Below are 22,501 nucleotides of genomic sequence, written 5' to 3' on the forward strand. Positions count from 1 at the left end.
CCGCGGCTGTAATGTACATTATTGCACTGTCTCCGTTTTTATTGCGTTACCTTCTGCCCCGCTGGCAGCGAGAGCGCGCAGTTGTTAAACGGTCGTTACTTCGGCATCTCGATTCGATAAAAATATGCAAATATCGCGACATTTAAGACGCGGCATCGCCGTTAAATTTCTCACGGCGTTCGCCTCTCATTGAATCTGGCTTACTTAAATATGTATACGCGAACGAGAAGCTTATTGAGCCGCAGTAGCAGCCAGTCGACGTTCATTATGCAGCGATTGCTTTGCAAAAAGGAGGATGCGGGATTGTTTTCCGAAGGAATGGATCGCGAATAACGAAGCAAACGCGCCGCGACCTATACAGACAAGCCGATTTTCATCGCCGCGTTGATTGTTTGATCGGCGATATTTCGAGGCAGTCTCTCTCTCGAGCAAACACGAATCTGGATTTCCCGTTGATTTATAGGTAAACCAAAAATATTTGTCGCCGCTGCAACGGCTCGTCATGTATCGAGCGCGGAAAACGCGAACGTCGAAGAGCGTCAATTACGTGCGACATGCGCGCATTGTTATGTATGAGTGCGCTTTAGAATCATGGGAAAATATTTCGCAATTTACGCATCGATTCCACTATTTTCGTGTCTTGAATTAATCCTTGAAAAGTTGAGCAAAAATCAACTTGCCTCACTTGTAATTTTTCGACGAGTTCGACTGGCGGTTTGAAATTGACGTTTGAAATTAACGAGTTCGCCGGGAATGAAATAACTATAGTTACGCAAGTCAGGCCTTGAGTTAACTTTGTTACACGATTACAGTGCCGACGCTTCAACTGTATAATTGTAATTACGCCAAACTAAGATACAATTTACTTTTCCTTCATAAAATCATCTTTCAAAATGTACTCTTTCTTTTTCATTCACCCGACGTGCATTTGATTGTAATTATCACAGTAGCATTCTTCTACTTTCGATAACTTTTCACAAGCGCAATCGAGAATAAGTCAAAGTTTAGCGACTCACAGTTTTTCCGCGATGAGTAGACTCGCCAGGTCACCAGGAATCTGCGTGAGCCCGCGATGAGAGCAGTCGACTTCCTGTCCGCCGCACGTGCACGCCCAAGGACACGGCCTGGCGTTGTTCGGATCATCCATTGTACCCGACATACTACCGAGACCGAAGCTACCGATCCCGGTGCCATGCGAGGCGCCACCACCGAGCACGGATAATATCAACAGAAGACCCCAGGCGCAGATCACGGAGCCGCAGCTGACGCCGAGCAGGCGCAGCGACCAAGCGGGCGTCATGGCACGCGCCATCGCTAGGACCTTGCGATTGATGTCCTTCACGGCGCGATTCGGTCCGTCGAGGAGTCTGGCGATGCTGCCGGCGCGGCTCTTGGGCAGAATATTGTTCGGATTGTGCAGAGCAAAACAGTGCGGTTCAACGGCGGTGAACTGGCCGATGCCTGTGTAGACGTAACTCGGTCCGGCCGGCTCCAGAAAGGAGGATATCTCTTGATCTTCCGTGGGCGGGCAACCAAGAATGCGCACCGGACGTAGTATCGGGTCCTGCTCCAATCGCACGATGGCGTTCTCCGGATCGCGGAACCTCAGATGCCGGTGTTCCAGTCTCTCCGTCGACTTCCCTCTCGAACAATCCCGCCGGCGATCATGAACACGACAGGGTCGGTTGCGATTCGCGCTTCTTCGACAGGGCGGCTCCACGTGAGCCTGCGCTACGTGACAGGACACTCTGTGTCGATGCGCCGCGCACGTTCTTCTCGCCGGTTGCTCGTCGTCGTCGTTGTCGTCGTTGTCGTCCAACGTTTTTCTCGAACGCTTCGAGCGCTCGTCGGAATTGTCGCTGGTCGATTGCAGCTCCAAGGCTGCGCCGTTGAATCCCTCCGGATGATGTTTGCAATATACCGAGATTGTGACGTCGTTGTCGATCGTTGGCGCGATAGGACTTTGCGCTCTTTTGATCTCGTTTCCACTCCTTTCGTCGAGCTCTATGCGTTCACCAGTGGTGGATTCCGGTCCGGTATCCACCGCGGCCAGATCTCGACCACAGACAGCACGTGGATCTTGCGCCTCGGTCGATCGGTTGTCCTCGCCCTCTTGCCAGCTAGGTGTCGTCGATGGCTGCTCGCAGGCTAGACCATCCAGCGGGCCCTTGCGGGGGCCGTTTTCGTGGCCCCCTTCCTCGCCGCTCGTTGGTCCCTCCAACGAGTCGTTATCCACCACTAACGGCACCACCCGTTCTTGCGCATCCTGGGGCACAGCTCCCACTGACTTTATCTTGATGCTGGTCTTCGGCCAAGGATCTATCGTACCCGTACGGGTACGTGATTCGCGCCGCGAAACGATTTTCTGCAGGTATCTCGCGGTGCGTCGACAACCATTTACTGCTTCGAATAGCGCTGGTGGTATTACGCGTGAGATGGATTTTAGTTCGTTGGACTTTCACCAACGATCAATCGGGCGACGGAATTATACGCAGGACGAGACGAGTCTTTCAGAGGACTGTCACTTCGAGAATGAATAGTAATCGGTGCGTTTCTAACGATCGTATCTTAGATGGACATTATTAACGTCGACAGCTCGTTCGGTTGTATCGACGAGAGTGGCCAAGAAGTTGATACAGAAGAGGCATCACCTGCAACAAAAGCGTAGGATAATTAAAATACCGCTGTAAAAAGAAAAGTTGGGTTTTCCTGTAAAAAATAATTATATAAAAGTTTAAACATGGATAATATTAATATACAATGCGATAATGATAGAAGTATTTCTGATACCTATTAAATATTTTCCTGCTAAGTATCTCACTTTAAATAATCTATAATTACTAATTGATCTGCATCTATAACGATAGAGCTCAAGATAAAATTCTATTTATAATATTACGTATCATATAATACATAAAACTTTACAAAATAGAAATACGCACATGTATGTGCAAAATATATATCACTGATATATTTTTTAGTTATGATTTTATATAATAGAAAACATTTGAACAACAGCAATTCACACGTGCAAAATACAATATATATATTGTATTTTGCACGTGTGAATTGCTGTTCTGCAAATATTTTCTTCTTGTATAAAATTATAACTAAAAATCCATCTGAAATTTTCCGTCGCAAAATAGATCGTATAAAGCAAGCTTAAACCGCAATTTAAATAAATGATTAGCTTTGATGTCGTTCAGCTTTTTACTAGCAGACAAGTTCGTTAAACAGGATATATATATATAAAACGAATTTGTCTGCTAATAAAAAGCTGAACGACATAAAAGTTATATATTTTTGCATGTTATATATATAGATATTGTATGGAAAAATATAATACAAATATAGTTTGAAGAAAGAAAAGTAATTCTCGCGTTTAGTCGGAATAAATAAACAGAAAGTAGCAGGAGCCATTCCCGATACGAATGGAAAAAAGCCCCGCGTCCTTTGTGGGCGCACATGGTGCACCTTGCACGGACCGAAGAAAGCGGAGATTCAATGGCGCACGCAGTTATAAAGCGAGGAAACTCGCCGGTGCAATATCGGAAGTACGAGAAAAATATGCTACCGAAGCACAATCAAGGGGCTCAGATGCATTCCATGCACGGCCGCCAGAATTTCGAGGCATATTGGAATTTTTCTCTGACATTTCCCGAGGTTCTTGCTTTTCTTCCCAAACCCCACCGCCCGTTCTTCCCACCGTTCGACCGCACGCGGTTCCTAGGCGAAGAGAAGTGCCTCGAATACGCTCGCGTGATGTCTCATGTACGTACATGTTCCATCGCGTAAGTGCGTTCCTGCGATCCATCTTTACTCGCGGACACCTGAAAATATAGAATGCGGCCGGAGTTTGCCACGTGAGAGAAAAATGCCCCGATAGGTACCGCTACGGAGTTTTTAAAATTAGATCCGAGGTATGCGGACGGAAAAAATCACTCGCCTGTAATAAATAAATAAATGTCTGCTAGACGATACGCCGGAGGATGAAATTACGACGGGAACTCGGCTACAATAAAGCGAAATCGAAATTAAAAAAAAAAAGGGTTGAATAAATTTAAAATTTCATCCAAATAGTAATTCACGATAAAAATTTGAAGAATATTCTTAAAGCTAATTTTTTGTGAATGTATTTTTATAGATTACGTTATTTTATGAAATTATCCAGAAACGCAATAAAAAAAAAAAAAGAAATTGAAAATCTCTTTCGAAGTGATGCTTTTACGCCACAGATTTATTTGGGTACATCTTTCTGCTGCTAATATGTTCTCCAGCAAAAGAGGAAAAGAAGCTCGCCTACCGGGCTTCGTCGTACATTAAAATTCGCGGAAAATCTAATATTCGCTTCGAGAACGCGGACAGGGATCGATAATTCGATTAGCAGTAGTCGCTACCGTCTACGGTGGATGCTTTCCATCCTCCTCTCGCTCTCCTTCTCTCTATCACTCAACGTCGAGTACAGTTAAAGTAGCTGGCCCCGATAGGGTGTGTACACTACGCACGTATAATATTCTCCAGCACTTTCCTATAGATAATGTCGCCCCAGAAGCCTCTGATGTCGAAGTTAAGGTGGCAGGGGTGGCACCGGTTTGAATGCGACACAAGCGGCGTGGCCGCTCTTGATGGATAGACAGACGCGGAAGTGAAGAGTATTCCTTGTCCTTCCTAGCACGTCCTCGTCGGTCCTGCCCATCGCGGCTATGTTGCATTAATTAACGTTGTTAGCGCGTATTAATTGAAGCAAAGTAACGCGCTGATAAATGGGAGCCGGTAGATTGAAATCTTTTTCTTGCGTCTCGTCGTGCGAGCCGTCCGATCGCTTAAAAGTCGCAAAAGGCAACGGGATGAGCGAGACGGCGAAAAATTAATTTCTGGATCACTTTATGGAAACTTAATTTATTCGCGATGTATGACGATCGATAACTAATAACATTACGCTCACGAATGTACAGCTGCGACATATTACGAGAGAGACGCGAGACTGAATTCTGTTTTACTTTCCAAAGCAAACGTACGATTAGGCCTGTCAGCGAGTGCAAACGTTCAATATACGCGGAGTGCGAATGTTGTACTTGTAAATTGAGCGTTTGTGACTCGCGTGTAACGTGATTTAAAACATGATTAGTCATATGGGTCGCATCGAGAGCCGTGCGGCTCAAGTGTAGTTTTCGAACGGCCGTCTGTTTACGAAACGCATTAAAGCTTCTAAAATCGAAGACATACGTTAGCTGAACGCGTATGTCCCCCGTGTGCAAAGGGAGGGGGATCAATATTGACAAAAGTTCGGGGCTGTCGCGACCCTCCGGTGCGTCTGTTCTCGGGACATGTCGCGGTGTAAAACGAGAAAATAAGGTATGAAGCATATGCTACATCCTCCGAAGAAATTCGACGGACAAACATAATAATCCTACGGATAGTGTGTGTGCAATGTTATCTTTGCAAACAGTTTCCCAAACAACGAACATCATGTTTATGAGAAATTAAATTTATATTTAAAGTTACAACGCAAATTTCATGTTTCAAATAAGTATGATGCACATTATTCTCTTTTTCTTTGTTTGTGATAACAATTGAAATAAAATTTCCTATGATTATATGCGAGCTATTATTTTATGCTACGATTATAGATCTGCAGGTACCAACTGACAGCGTAATTGGCAAACTGCACGCGACGTAGAGTCGAGTGTGATAATTTAATGTAAATTGGTAGGTAATTCAATGTTAATTAATTTGTGAGAGTCAAACCATTATTTTCTTCAGGAAAGTGATGTTATATCTTATCTATCAAATTAATGCTCAGAGGCAATGTAAAGATAGAATCGTCTCGTTTCTGAATAATATTATGCATCGGAGAATTAGAGAAAAGCTTTCGAATCTCCAAGTCTTTATACGGGAAGGTCCTTGTCGCCCAAAGCGAGATTGCGCGTTATTTACCGTTCGAAACAGGGTAGACCTGCTCTTACTTCCAGAACTTATGAAGTCTGTAGGCAAAAGTGCACCCAATTTCCATTGAAATCGAAATATCGTGCAGCACTATTGTATCGGAGACTCGCGTTTGTTCGGCAAGTATTTCCGTTCTAGGAAGAAACGCGCAGTTTTTTAAGATGTGTTTGCAGCACGCTCGCGTTGTCTGCAATACTTTGTATCGTCGGCTTTACGAGATCTCGTCTAGAAGTAGGGACGATATTACTTTGTCGCTTAGACATGACGAATGTATGATACGTACACGTCCGTGAGAGTAGCAGCAAATCCCTTTGAGAAGAAAAAGGGGACGAGCAAATCAGGAGCGATTCAGGAACAGCCAATACAACCGACTCCGGAATATTACGTTTCTATTGAAATATATTTGTAAGCCACTTCGGAAGACAATTTCGTCTGAAGGATATGGATGTAGACAGGTGGATAGAGATATTCCTGCAGGGCGGATCGTTATAGCGTGTGGAGAGAAGCGACTATATGGTGCCGGTAGCTATATAAAAGATGGAGGGAGGAGAGCTCGTTTATCCTAGCTATACCTGTTCGCAGCTAGGATTGCTTTCTCCACGGATATTGTACGTAAGGCTCTAATCTAAACTTCATATATCGCGAGTTTATGTCTCACACACAATTTTCAGCCGATTTCATTATATATATATATATATATATTCCACAATTTCGGTTTGTATCGCTATATTTCTTCTACGCGGTAGCCAAAGTTACATCTTATTTTCTAATATTTATTTTAGAAGGAACAAATATTTGACGTTCTTTTTCAAATAGAGCGATACCTGTCCGAGTGAAAATCAATATTTTACGCAGACCGACATGTCATCGCTAATTCTTGACGCTTCCTAAACAAATATTTGAAACTCTTCTTCTGCCTGTTTCATACCATTCTTTGTTTCCAACGAGTTTATAAAGACTCGGGTCTTGTCACTATCGCCTCTACTCGATAATGTTACGCTGACATTATCGTGAATGGCGCATACATACATCTTCACTTTCCTCAATATTTCCGCGTTCTATCTCTCGTGGGTTTCTCCAGTAGGCGGATCTGTGTCCTTCGAACCGGAGAAATTCGACGACTTTTCGCGAAAAACCTCCGCGGCGCAGTTTGCTTTGGAACAGGAGATGTTTGGCTAACATGTGTGCCTAATGGCCCGTGCAAAATGGATTTTTAAGGTTTTTCTTTTAGAATGCACGCACGAGTATCCGTCGTCAAAGAATGTCGCGGGGCATCGTGCGATCGATCGAAAATCGATGTCACCGAACCATAACATCGTGCCGTAACATCGAAAAATAATCAAACAACGATATCAATAGCGATGTTGTAATATTGATTTATTAGATATTTCAAACCGTCTAAGAAGTTGCCACTCAGTGACATAAAATAACATATGATTATAAAAAATTAATGGAAAATATTCCTAGGATATAAAGAATTCATAAAGTATTCCAAGAAAATGACACTAATTGTACTCAATAATAATATTTCTTGTAACTTTTTTTTAAACCGTCGGTCTGTGTGCATCCTGTCTGCTGTGCATGCATCGAGAAATGCTTACGAGAACGTCGTACGCTCGAGAAATGTAAATGCTTGAGAGTACAGCGTGCATGAGGTAACATTCGTATGCTCTCTTAAAGCTTTTACAGATCACAGTAAGAGAGTGAGAAGGAAGGACCCTCGGATATATTAGGTTTCCCAGTGCGGTTTTCAACCACCCACTCGATCGGTTGATCGGTCGACTTTACCCCGGGGAAATCACACTAGATACGAATTGGAAGCTACCCCCCTTGCCTCAGACCATCTCTTCCTTTCACCTTCCGACGTGCTTAAGAGGAGGTCCAAGAGTACGGTGCAGTACACGGCCCTTGGCGACATGGAGACGGTGCTGTGTATTAATCGGGGAAGGATCTTCTTTCATTCCTCGTGGCATCCACTCGTGTCCCCCGAGACCGGAAGAGATGAGAAAGGATTACCGCAGAAGTAGTATTTCTCTCTGCTGTATCGACACTTCAGTGATTGGCGGAAATTAATATCGATTTTTTCCCCCCCAAAAGTGTGTAAAATTACAGACCGCACGAAATCGGAGACGTAATCAGTGCTAAAACCGAGGGTGTTGTTGCGAGCTTCGCAAAAGTAACACCGTGAAATGCAATCTCAATAATTACATTCAACAATTAAATATGAGATATTGCTTTTCTACCGCATATATTAATCATTTTTACAAAATAATTATTTTATATATTAAAATTTCATAATATTTCATCAAATTTATACGCCAGAAATATACGAGTGCAAAAAAGCGCTGTTTAATTACATCTTTGTATTCGAAATAAATTTTGTCCGTGAAACTTATTTTTTCGTAATACTCGAAATTGCATTTATCCTTTCAAAGAAGTGAATAACGGGTTGAAGGTAGAAATTAAAAGCATCAGAAATATACTCTGTTTCGCTTAACACTTTCCTCGTCAGTAATATTTAAGGAAGCTAAGAAGAGTTCGTTTATTTCTTCCAAGAGAGTTTATTTAATAAAACGTATTAAACTCGCCTTCCGTTTGCATTTCTGCTTAAAATAATTTGAAAACTCTTTGATGAATAAAATGTCTTTTCGCATGCAACTGTTGTAAATCAACAAACAGCAAAATCATACAGATTTACTCGAATTACTTATATTATCGGATTTGAAATAACTGCCATTAATCATCTAGCGCGTGACAAGCATTCATTTAGTCATCGCTACCATGTTTTAAGATTATAAACAATTTATAATCTAGTTTCTATATATTAATTACCGAACGATTCGTTTCGCGTTCGTACAAGCATTAATGCGCGAATCTGAGAAACAGAGTAGCGCGCTGGAACCTTGCTGGTAATTAATCGTATCTGCGATAATACAACTCGCGAAGCTGTAATTACTGCAATCAAATGCCGTTGCAACGAGTTGCTACACAACGTTTCTTCGTGTGGAATAATAAATTTCTTTCGGCTCAAATTGTGTTACTATTTACATAATTATTTTATATTCTGCATACACATACATATTTATATAATTTTAATTTGCTGATAATTATCTTTTTTAATATGTCACTATTTGGCCAAATGACAAATTAAAATATAACTTTTGCAACCAATAAATCGTTGCACTTTAACAAGTAATAAAAACAACATTGTAAACATTTGTAATTATTATAACATCAATTTGTGTTTTATTAAACATGTTCCGATAGTAATTATTTCCGTTTCGTCACGCTTATTAGTTCGAATGAGATTTCAACATACGTTCGCTCGCTTTTATTCCCGATAGCCGAGACGAGTTGTTTTGTGGTAGTACGATCATTAAAGAACATCCCTCGAAACGCGAGGAGGAGACGCAGGAAGCGTGTCCCTAATTTCTCATGTCTGTCTACGGAAATTTCGCATTCGCCCTCGTCTCCTCGTACCCATCTAGAAGTCTGCCGGCTATTAAATCTTACCGGGCGGCAAAAACTCCTTCCGAATTCTATTTGTCTTTCCACCCATCCTCTTATCCCCCGACCGTGGAAGAAGTCCAGCCACTTCCGTCGGTTTTCCGAGCCCGTCTCGAAGTTCCGGCGACCAAACGCTAATCGGTCTAGACTCCGTTTTCTGCTCGTCCTCCCGTCCTGTCCTACGAAATCCTCGTTTTCCTTCCTCGGCTCTCCTCCGTCCAGGATATGGCGAAACGAAACCATGAGCACATAGTCGAGACAGTTTTTCTTGCCCCTCGAACGTTACGTCCCTCTGTGTGACGCGTCAGCATTTGGTCGACAGGATAAATGGAGAACTCAATCGGTTCCTTATGACACGTGCGAGTTTTTCGACCACTAAGCACGACAGTATACGCTCGTTATTTCTATTGGAAAGGACGTACGCTGGTGGATACTCTTTCCTGGGTTAATCCCGTTGTATATCATTGACGTGCGACGAAATATCGAATTGCAAAATAATCAATCATAAATAGATATAAGTATTACAAATCTCCACTTCTTTTCTGCAGGAATAATCTATTATCATATGTGAATTTTCCATATATTAGGTGAGAAGTGTGCGTATTGCAAATATTTTGAATTCTGAAACTGTTGAAATGCTTCTAAAATACAATACGTGCATTCAACAATTGTTTACGGACCTTAACTATGCGGTCATTGTTGAGAATTACAGTATATTGTAATGTTTAATTAACATAATAGACTCCTTTATTATGCAACTATAAATTAATAATTTACTTGACTTGCCTGATTATATAAGCGAAGCATATCTGTATTATACATGAACCTAGAAACTATAAACTGTATTAAAATCAGCGATGGCCGAAGTAAATATTAATGCACTAATTTAATATTAATTCATGATCTGCTCTTAATGACCACAATGTTAAATATTTAATAATTAAACGTATTGCATTATTCAAGTGTCAGTCCAATGATTAATGACCACGTCAAATTTCTCCAAATGTTGCCGAGAGATATTAGTTCTTTATTTTAATTGCGTCGCGGGAGCAATTATTTTTTCGAGTATCAGCATTCCTTCCGAACAGTCTTGCTCGAGATCATTAAACTTTTTCTATTCGTACTATTGTCACGTAGATATATGTGATGGAGCAGTGTCCGATAACTTCAATATTGACGCGATGTCAGCTTATCACTCGTACGCAACATTAATCACGACAGCGTTCCGAACACGTCATGCGCAAGAAAGTTCTCTAACCTGCTTCGCTCTTCATCACGCGGTGTATCTAACCGATAATACGGTGCGACGGGAAGAGCCGAGTTGCAAGAGCAGAAAAAGGCGTTGAAGGAATGCTCTGAGAGGCCAAGAAGCGCTTTTTTTTCCCCTGTGACTTTTAAATAAAGTCATCTAGAGCGGGCACGCTCTAATGGTAAATCTATAATGGTCTCGCGCACCTTTTCCCCTTCGCGCAACGTCCTGTTCCTATCGTTCTTTGTTTTTGCGCGCCACTCTCGGTCGACGTTTCGTTTCAGCCCCACGACCACACCGGGTCCTTTCCTTTCTTGTTCGCCGGCACCAGTTTCTCCTGCTCCTCGTCTCTCGAGAAGCGTCGAGTGGCGGCGACACAAACGGCGACGCTGAGGATCGATCGATTGTCGGATGCAACGCGATAATCCCGCGTGGAGTATGCGGCCGCGTATCTAATCTCGACGCGGCGGATGCGGCGTGTTTGAGTGCGACGGAGGTATATAATACACATAGTGATAAACCGTGTACTAAGAACGGATTGTATACTTTGGCGTATCCGCGTGTTTAAGATCGCCGGTGTTCCAGTGATTGATTTTCTGAAGCAAAAGAGAACACTCAGCCACGGTACATATCATTTAATCACTCGCACACTATGATTTTCATGATGGTATTAGATGATATTGAATGAAATGTATGCGTGATTTTTCAGAATAGAAGGATCTCTTCGATCAAGTAGTAGTCGATATCATCTTCTGAATCTGATTGGTCACTATTTATTATACAATTCGTTAATTTTATTCATTTAAATTGATTAAATGAAAAATTTAATATTATTTTTACATTGATTTCTTAATAAAATATTTTACGTATAGAAATGACATTTACATTAAGCAGAATTCTGGAAATAAATTCATTTATTATGTATTATTATCTCTATCGATATAATTATAAATTAAATTATATACAAAATATTTTTTGCTATTAATAATACATATTTTAATTATAAAGTTACGTGATAATATATTTATATATAAAACAAAATACCGTAAATAATTTTGCGAGACTGATTTACAATATCGTTTCGCGCATCAGCGACTATTATTGAAATTTTCGTTATTCGACGTAACAGTAAACGCGACAGTAAAACTTAAATGAAACATAAACGGCCGTGACATGCCAATAAACGCTTCGGCGCACAAAATGTTAAATGTACGTATCAAATTGGATAATTTGAGTAAACGAGCAACGTTTACCGGTCACTAATAATTACGCGACCAATGAATAGTTATCGAAAGAACCGGGTATTATGCTTAAACAAACACGCCGGTCAGCGTAACGCGCTGCTGGAACGAATGCTTATGACGTTTACGACGCGAGCGCAGACGTTTACGATAGTAATAGACAAATGCGTAAAACTCGGAAGAGCGACTAATTCGATGAGGGTTCCGGAATGAGTCGTTTCGCCGAATTGGTCGAATGTTTCGACGTGGCTTATATTACCACCAGGCCGCCGGACTTACCTCGCCGTTCTCTGTGGCTTTATCTTCGCAATGGAGTCCTATCTTGAACACCGCGGTCGAGATTGCCACGCAGGTCGTTATCGTTTTATGAATAACAGTTCTCGAAATTGCCTTCGCCAATGTGCATACCCGAACCTGTGTAACTACACGCCACGTGTACTTAAGTATACGTGCGCATTGCACGAGCCTTGTTCCGGTGTCCGACGGCAGGGTATCGAGCGAAATGCTTCAAAACGGTGCACCTACCGGTTGCAGATGCATTATTTACGACGTATAATCGTCCGCACGTAAAACGTAACCTTATGAGGATATATTTTATGCCGCTTAATGGCGCACTAATATGCTTGTGGGATTAATATCTACAACTGCAGAGGCTATTCAAATAGCATACGGTCTCTAAAATTAGAAAGTGATTTTTATATGTGATACTGCTCTCGAATAAATAACACGCGTATAAAGGAACGCTGTAAATTGAAAACTGCTCAATTTTGAAGAGATATTTTAACAGAAAAATATGTTTGAAAGTGTGTTTTTCTTATTTTTATATCAGTCATGTAATGAGAAGTAAAATATATAGAGTCAAGATATCTTCATAAAACACAGACATTAAACTTTATAAAATTGAAATTTCTTAACGCACGTACACGGGTAAGGAAATGAAAAAATCATTTTTCTCTTTTTTTTATTCCGACTATCCCTAAAAACAGGCCTGTAAACTGTCAAGACGAATTGAAGTAAAATAATATAGATGTCTTGTCTCTCCCTAAGCAATAAATTTTCTCTTCCCTGGAAGTCACGTTTACGCGGCTGGAAAAAAACCCCCGCAATTCGGCATGAAAATAATGCATGGCGCTAGGCATGGTACATAAAGAATGTACGTATCCTCCAAACCATCCACGCACCGACATCACCGCCGTGCGGAAATCCCTCCGTACTCTGACAAAGAAAGCGAGGGAGGGACGTATCACGCTCACACGCGCACATCCGCGAGACGTATGCATCGGGGAAAGCATCGCGAGGCACACCGAAAGAAGGATCGGCGGAACGTACATACGCTTTCACGATAGATAACGATCGCGCACGAGTCCCGAAGCTTTATTCTTTATTCCACGCAGACCCCTTCCCCCCTCCCTCCCCCGCCCCCCTCTCCTCTCGCCGCGAGAGGTTGGATCAGCCGGATTCAACGGATAGAACAAGAACAGAACAACGGAAGGAAGAGACGGAGGAGAAAGAGAGAAAGAGGGAAGGTGAAGAGGTACCTGTCTCACGAGCTTCGAGAGGAAAGTATGTCGACCGCCGTGAATTATGATAAATGTCGCGACTGTGACGCTGCGATTTCAGAGGTACCGCCAACGCCGTAGCGACCATAGCGGCCGCCTTTAACCCTTGTAGCCCTTCCCGATCTCCCGTGAGATGCACGCCATACATACAAAACTCCTTTGGTTGCGGATTTCTCTCTCTTCCTCTCTCTCTCTCTCCCTCTCTCTCTCTCTCTCTCTCTCTCTCTCTCTCTCTCTCGAGCACGAGGGAGCGCACTGTATACCGCTCGCGCGCGATTACGAAGAAGTGACACGGATGAGTGTCGAACGGATGGCGCGTTAGAGGTGTGCGCGGGAGATAGAATCGATGATGGACCCGGTAACTCGATCGTTCGTGACCGCTTGAATGGGAGAATCGGCCGACAAATGGGACGCGCAAAGCACAAAGTATCGGTTAGCACCGAGGACAATCGTTTCCGCGAAAACTCGTTGGCTGATCGAACGAAAGGGACGTATAGAGGAATGCGCTTTCCTCTTCTCTTTTATCGAGAGCAACGCGCGTAGTAGGTGTGTGTTGATCGCGGCCCGATTGCGCCAGGCGCAAGCGGCTGCGTGTAATTGGCGCGCGAGTCGACTTACTGCCAGAAACGTTTCTTTACCTCAAAGGGAGCTGTTAAAGGCAAGAGGGCTGACAAAAGGAAAGAAGGGTGATAGTTAGAGCAGGAGTGACGGAAAGGGATGAAGGGCATGATACAAATCGGAGGGAAAAGAGGGAGGGAGAAAGAGAGTAGAGAGTGAGAAGCGAGAAAGGGAGAGAGAGAGAGAGAGAGAGTACCCAGGGCAAAACAATTACCTACCCTTCCTGCACGCCGGGGGCACATTTTCACCCCTCAAAACGTGGGAAGGAGAACCACCGCTTGAGGTATGCGAACTACCCCCTATAGAGCGCGTACACATGCACGCGCGCGCGCGCGCGCGCACGCATACAACCGTGCGTCGCTCGCGCGCGCGCGCGCGTGTGTGTGTATGTGTGTGTGAGAGCCTTCTATATACACTAGGGCATTCCTCATCCTCTCGACGAGCATTACCGCGTCCCCGTGAGACCGAGGTAGGGTTCTCGCTTTATGGGTACAGCACGACGGAAACACGATGAAGCAGACAGGTAAAAGCGAGTGTGTGCGTGCACGCATACGGGACGGCACGCTCGGACGCGAGAGAGAGGGAGAGCGAAGAGAAAGAGATCGATATGCGATGGTAAAAATATATAGGAATGGTTGAAAAGTAGGTACGAAGGACGCAGGTAACTGGACGTCCGGATGCTTAACAGTTTTATAAATTGGAATTTACGGTCCCTCCTCTCCTCCCCTCCCCCCCTCCTCCCCCCGGTTCCTTATCATCGGTTCGGAGCGTTAGTGACATGAATAATTCAGCTCTCACAGTGGGCCTGCACGTTGCTCTTTTCCTCTCCCTCCGCCTCGTTTTTTCATTCTCTTTCTGCAAATTGAACCCAGAGGCGACGCAGCAACGCAACGATACTCGTCAAAGCCATTAGCGTTCCCGCACCGTGAGTTTCCGCTTTTTTTATTTCGTTTCATCACGCGTCTTGGTGCACTTGTCATGCGAGCCAGTTTAGCGCGAAATTCCCTTATGGAGATTTCTCGACGCGTGCCGGGCGTCGAAACATTAATTCGCTAAACGACGTTTACTATGCGAATTGCGTGATTGCAGATCGTTGATAGAATCAGCTTGCTAAAATCAGCTGCTCTCTTTCTCGATTCCCATTTCAATCCTGTATTAATTTCGAGCTTATTGACCACTGGATCGAAGAGCGATTCAGACAAAATGATATTGAGCATTCGCCGGAGAATGGGAATAATAAAAATGAGATAAGATTATCATGCATAATTTATAGGAATAAAATAAAGGTACACTGCACCGACTGCGCCCTATAATATTGTATTGTACGAAATGATAAGCAAAATAACATTCGTATCATTTCTCTCTCGTTTCGGCGCTTCTGACCGAAGTGCCTCGGGCGATCGCTCGGCGAACCCGCGTCCCTGATCTTTATCGAATTGACCTTTTTAGTTCTTTCTCAATTGTACCGTTTGCGTTATGTGTGTACCCGTAATTATCTTTTAATACACGGCTTATTTTTGCACGAGGGATATGTCGCTCGGAGGAAAAAGCGTGGAGTACACGTACTGATAAAGACACCTATATATAACACGAAAAACGATAAGAAAAAGATTCGAGGAGAGGAAGAAGCGATTGAAACGTGACAAATTACAGGGTAAGTGCGAATCGGAGCATGCCGGAGGAGCAGCACAAACGCGAAGGAGGGGAAGAAAGGGAGAGAGAGGGAAAGAGAATGAGCAATTTATTGGCGAACTGCACTGAATTTCGTAACTGCCGTGTGGGTGGAGGCCGGAGTTGATTTATCCATCGTTGTCGGTTATCTATATCGCCGCAACTTAGCCCTCACGTATTTGTACTGCTTTAGTTTGCTTAATTCCACCCAGTGAAACAGAAACACTCTATCAATATCGTGTGTGTAATTCGAGTGCGCCTATATCAGAAATGACTTGATATTAATGGGCAAACTGTGCAAACCATCGATTAGCATCAATGCCGATTAGATCAAAATTTTAAGTGCGCAATAATACGTTGCGCAACGAACAGCGTTGAAGAAGGAAAAAATAATAGTTTCGAATTACATTCTATTAAATAATACTTTAGTATTTTACGTTCAATTTTATGTGATTATATCTTAGATTTTTTTAATTTGCTACTTTTAATTATAGAATTTTTTAATGTCAGAATTTATTATTATTACCGAGAAAATATGACCTGTGTTGCATAACTTTATCCCAACTGTAATATACGTAACATTTCGTCGCTGTTCAAATGTATAAATTAGCTCTCATGTACTAATAGTGATAAAATATTCTTTTTTAAATTTGGGCTCTTTTGGATTCATAAGCGCCGCCAAATACTTATATAATTCACGATTTTTATAGTCCGCATCGACGCTGCGTCCCCGCCGAGATTTTATACCACTGTAATCACCGTCGAAAGCAGCGTGAGTCGTAAACCGTCCGGCATTTAGCTATATTTCTCCGCGAAAGACCGCGGTACCTCGTGAATTAAGTAGACGACTAGAAGCGGGAGTAAAGAAATGGCCAAGTATACAGCTTGCGCGAAATAAGTTCGTTGTCCATAAAAAAAAAGCAAGAAAGAGGATGATTATAGATCAAAGTCGATGAATTCTCTCGACGCTCTTTTACGGTCGCACCTCCATTCGATGTAGTTGTTCTGCAAGAGAGAAAGTATGAGAAAGTCAGCACGTTGGGACTGTATTTTGTACAACTGATTGTGAGTACCGAGAAATGCGGGACTGGATCGGTTAGGAGATTTCCTACTTTATAGTTTCGAATGCGAACCACGCTACTCGTTTTCCTCGTACTTCTGCTTGCGTTCTACGATGACGACAAATGCGTTTCAACTGAGCGGAATTAGGAATGAGAATTGCACAGGGATTCGAAAAAGTTTCAGTTAATAACAGATTATAATGCAACGATGTTATACCAAATGCGTGCTTCTCTCTTTCTTTTTCTCGTTTTTTTCTCTGTCTAACACTTATTCATGTGTAAAATGCGAATAAAAACATATGTCTATACTTGTACTGTTCATAAAAGTATCGCACAGAATGATTTATCTGTAGTATCTGTTTTACATTTTTCCGCCGTTTCTCTGCGACAAGATTTATAATTTAACCTGCTTTCATGTATCTATCAGTGCACTGATAAACGCAATTTATGTACTTTTCGAACGAATAGAATTTGTCTATGTCGCGTACGAACAATATATTTTCTGCATGCTTTACCGTATTTCCATCGCCGAGTGCATCAAAGGATTCGATTAAGCTTCATTTCAAGGTTTATTTCTTTCAGCAATTTAATTCAAATGGAGGGTATGATGGTAAAGCGTGTCGCTGTGACTTTGAATATAATGCATATCGCGCATGACGCAATTCAACGTGCAATGTTCCGTGTGTAAAAAAAAAAAAAAGAAAAAAACGTAAAAATGGACAACGGAAATGAAATAAACGTGATATCGGTCGTTGTTCGTTGTTATCTTTATGAATCGTATTGAATGAAGGGACTGTGTATTGCCGCGGACCCTCTATATCGATACTCCGAACGTACGATTTAATGGTAACCGAGTGAAATTAACGCACGCGTCGTCGTTCATTTTGAGGAAAAGCATTTGCCCTCTCTGCAAACGATGATGGGCGGAGAAATCGCGTTGCTGTGCACCACGGCTTAAGAGGTAAATGCGACGCTGCAAAATTTCCGGGTAATCAATATTGACTATCGACGCTAACGAACCGCTTTTCGCAACAAGCCATTTCGTATGCAATTCAAATAGAAACATTGAGCTTGCGTTAATCGCCACGCATTTGTAAACGTCCGCAGGAAATACGAGTTGCAACGTCTTTAATACTTGAATACTTTTTTATCCGCGGAAGCTTGTACACAATTCTATTACTATAAATAATCATTTACGAAAAAAAAACGCAATCACATAAACCATCCAATATTCCGTTAAGTGTATAATATCAACAAAATTTTTTTTTAACACAGTAATTGGTTTATGTGATTCAAAATCAGTATGAAATAGAATTAACATTTTAATGAAAAATGAGTTTATTATTTAGTATCGCGAACCTCCCAGACATAAAACGTGATTCTCGAATGGAAGGATCTCATATACATTGACCGCGCCAATATTTACAATCAACATTGCAGCACGTGAGACATTATTCACGTGTTTCTAAATGATAGGCAAACATTTATCAGCGCTTGATAGAATCAATACTAATTTAAAAGTCAGCTTATCGATGTAGAGATGTTATTCGTATACAGACAGATTAAATTGCAACCTCAACATTGCAACGATTAATCTGTCGCGATGCGAATTTAATTGTTTCATAAAATGCACCGAACCGACCTGTTTTCGGGCGAGCGAGGGTGCGCGTACGCGGCGTCATTGAAAATTAGTCAAGTATAAACCACACGAAAAATTTAAAATTCAAATCGACGTCGATAAAACACGTCAGAGTCTTCCGCACTTCCTGCTTCGCGCTACCCTTCGGAGATTTTATGGTGCAAGAAACGCGAGAGACGCGACGATGCGAGCGTTTGAAGTCTGATGATATTTCTCCCCCTTTCGACATTTGTCTGACGATGCTTCCGATAAAAATCGACGTAGCGTGCGACAAAAATATATGTTAGCTCTGGTAGTTTATCGACGTGCGGCTACATCAAAAGAATTCGCAGTGTTTTTTGTATGAATCCAGATTGCTGTACATTTATCGATACATGAAAACTCGTTCAGTCTTATGATAAAATGCAGAATATTTTCATCTCTCTCGTAAAATACAAAATATTTTTTAATATATGATTTTTATTTTTAATATATGATTTTATATACATCGTCTTGATGTACTTATTCTCATTTTGATTAACTACTTTAAAAGAATATTATAATGCTGTTATAAAAAGGGAAAAAAAGAACGTTTGTATTGTGAGAAAAAATGTCGTACTATTTATATCAGTGCTCGGAATAGTGCTTCAATTAATTAATTGAACATTTCAGGCGATTTTCGTGGTCGATGCCTCCTTCCTTTTCTCTCCTTACTGCGCGCAGCGTAACAACCAAGACCAGCGTTAGGAGCGACGCTATCCAATTAATGGATAGGCTTTTCTCTTGTAAGAACCTTGATTATTGGAATTTGAGAATTATTAAAATTTAGAAAGATAAAATTTTTTTAATGTATTGTTAAAAATATTGTTTTTTTATCTTTATTATATTGAAATATTATGATAATACGAATGATATAGAAACTTTTGTCATGATATTTCAATATAATAAATATAAAAATAGGAAAAGCAATATTTTTAATAATAAATTCTGCTTAAATTGCAATAATCTTCAAATTAAGCAATCAAGATTCTTAAGAACCTAATATCTCATTAAACGGAGGAGCGCTGCTCCTAAAGTTTGGTTGCACACTGGTCCTAGCTGTTACGCACAGTAAGCAGAAAAAAGGAGGTGTCGACCACGAAAAATACTCAACTAATTCCGAATACTGAATTATATTATATGATTATTAAAATTAAAACAGCCTGATATTGTAAATACGAATATCGAATATATAATTTTACGATCACATATTAATACGCTTCCACACATTTTCGATCGCACGCTTAAAATATTCTGTCGTGTCCGAAACGTTTTATATTTGCAATATTTATCTATGACAATTTCCGTATTTAAATATTTCGTAGCGATCTGAGATAATCGGATAGAATATCAAGGTACTCGTACAGGAAATGCAAGAAGCTTATGTTAAATACATACATCCCAGCGTTGCAGTGAAAAAGAAAAATTCAGATTTAGTCATCGCACATTTACGACAACAAGTCACAACCCTGACACGTGTCCTCCTTGCTGACGGATGACAGATGTCCGTAACACGTGTCGTCGTACAAAAAAAAGATCGCTCTTCGATCGAGGGTCGTGACACGCTGTCTACTCTCGGAAGTAACGCCTTTCGAGCGTTTTAAAATACGTTACACAAATATGCAGAACGGAAGAGGTCATAATATGTAAACGAATTTGATACTGATAAAATGTCGAAAAAACGATGAGCTATACAAACAAAGGGCTCACACGCACATGGTAAAGCAGAAATACCTGCGAAATAATGTGTAGACAGGAAATTATCGAGCAAGAAAGAAGGTTGAGGAAATAGCTAAGAGTAGTATCTTCCCACGGCAAAGAGAAGATCAAAGAAAAAAACGTGACATACATTTATATTGGAAAGAAAAACCGGTGAGTGGAGAAATCGTCGGAACTTCTTGCAATAAGTCAGTGCATCAAAACAGCTGTTAATGTAATTTTTGTTCTACGAGTTCTACAGTCTATATTTCAGAAACAATGGCTCTTCATCAAAATTAGATTATAACTGCTATACGGTACTGAGAACATTCTGTGGAACTGTCAGAAAAACGAAACATCTATTGACGTACGATGGCAGAATCCAATTATAGAATTGTGTGTAAATTTTTATCGAAATTTCTTTTAGCGCGGCTATTTACGATGTTTATGTAACTTGACTATGTTAATAGTCGTTTTGACGGAAGATCGCGATGAAAAATAACTTGGAACGGAATACGCCTCGGGTAGGTTAATCATATTAATATCCACGCCAATGAAATTTCTTCGCAGGCTCGTAATTTCAATACGCTACAAAGTAATTCTCGGCCGAAGATACTTCGGCACTATACTTCGTCCTAGAGCTCGAGTTAAGTAAAAGTTTGGCGTTACGGCGTCTTATAAATCAGAAGCCCGAACTTTCTCACGGGATAACTCCTTAAACTTACTTTTTAACTCTAGCTCTCCTCGAGAGTAACAACCCAATTTATGCAGATTATGGACGCGGATCCGAAGCCGCGAATTCGAGCCAACGCGCAAATTGCCACTTCGACGAGCCGCGCGTCGACGCTGTAAAATATTCAACGTCGATCCTGGAGGATAGCCGTAATATCCGCGGCTATGGTTTTATATGGTTACTTCAACTCGCTTATATGGTGCAAGTTTCGCGATTCATAGAGGAAAGGCGATCGTCGAGACGCGTTTTTAAAGTCGCATCTTCTCTTAATCGTTAATAATCGGTTTTATGCGCTTCTTTAGCTACATACATGACGGCTATTTTGCAGCACAATTCCGACGATGAGTACTGAGCGTTTGTGTTATGAGGCAAGAATTCCATCAATTTATAACAAGTTTAGTGCAGTCCACTTTTTATGACAAAAGTAATGGATCATATTAAAATAATGTCAAAGGTAACATTTATTTTATGAAATATTAAATTTTATGAAATATTTTATCCAATAAATATTTATATTAATTTTTGTAAAGCGAAAAAATGGAACAGCATTTTCGACGTATCTCCAGGGATCTGTTCAATTAACAATTTGCTTTTATGAAATATTAAATATGTTTTTTCGTGCGCATACGCGTTTAACAAGCATCAAAATGTTCATCAAAACGTATGTTTGTCTAAAAAATATGTGCGACTTCCAGCTTTATTTATGCATTCCATCTGTTCTCAGCCAATCGGTTAAGTTTTTTTTCGGTACACAGATTTTAATGAGACTTTAACAGAGGTCAATAAATTCGTTCACCACGCGCGAACCCGCCAGATCGTCCTAGAATTCGTTCGTTTAATCAGCAAGAATGCATGAGCGCAAAGATCGGGACGTGTCACGCTTCAGGGTCAATGCGCGTTACTTAACGGAGAGTTTCAAGAAAAAAAAAAGGAAGAGATAGAAAGAAAAGCAGTGAGAAAACGAGATGGCGCGTCTCTCTAGCCGGGCGCCTAGCGCACATCCTCATTTAAATGAAATAAATCTTGTTACGAGTAATTTTCGTCCAGTCGGCGGGCTCGAGACGGTAAAGAGAGGAGATGGAAAGGCCTTTTAAGCCGGTACTCGGGCGATGCGAGACAAATGGATTTCACTCCATCACCCGTGGACCCCCCTCGCAACAATGAATGCTCTTGCGTGCCGCATTCAGGCGTTGCGTATTCTTAAGTTTAGACAAAACCCCGTTCTAAATTTAATATCCGCTGGTTGTCCGACAATGTTTGTATTGTTCGTAATAGAAATGGATACGCTTGTATATTCATAAACCTGAAATTGATCTTGCGTATGAATCTAGAACTCCAGAACTTCTTCCAAAACGAATGCATATCGGTAATAAGTTTCACGCGTAGCCAAGCTAGGTGGGTTGCTGTATCGTTGAGGAGCGAAATTATTTTGTATTAAAAGTACGCAAGTACGAAAGTTAGCTATATGACGTGAAAATATATTATCCAATTTGGAAAATCTACGTTTGAAATATTCTCGTCAAATAAATAGCTCTGGAAAAGTAATTATTATATATTATAC

At 41.4% G+C, this 22,501-nt stretch overlaps 1 protein-coding gene and 1 long non-coding RNA gene across 3 annotated transcripts in view; one reads left to right on the forward strand and one right to left on the reverse strand.

Annotated features, from left to right (window-relative positions):
• The window catches only part of sli (slit guidance ligand), a 317,304-nt gene extending 314,847 nt beyond the window's left edge, over positions 1 to 2,457 (reverse strand). For both annotated transcript variants that reach the window (XM_012364004.2, XM_012364005.2), the window contains exon 1: positions 1,017 to 2,457. In XM_012364004.2, coding sequence (XP_012219427.2) covers positions 1,017 to 1,312 — 296 coding nt within the window. In that variant the 5' untranslated portion in view covers positions 1,313 to 2,457. The remainder of the gene's footprint in view (positions 1 to 1,016) is intronic.
• LOC105670473 (uncharacterized) overlaps positions 1 to 22,501 on the forward strand; it is a 40,130-nt gene that overhangs the window by 15,951 nt on the left and 1,678 nt on the right. The window lies entirely within an intron of this gene.

Source organism: Linepithema humile, chromosome 4 (assembly GCF_040581485.1).
Source record: "Linepithema humile isolate Giens D197 chromosome 4, Lhum_UNIL_v1.0, whole genome shotgun sequence".
Classification (NCBI taxonomy): Eukaryota; Metazoa; Arthropoda; class Insecta; order Hymenoptera; family Formicidae; genus Linepithema; species Linepithema humile.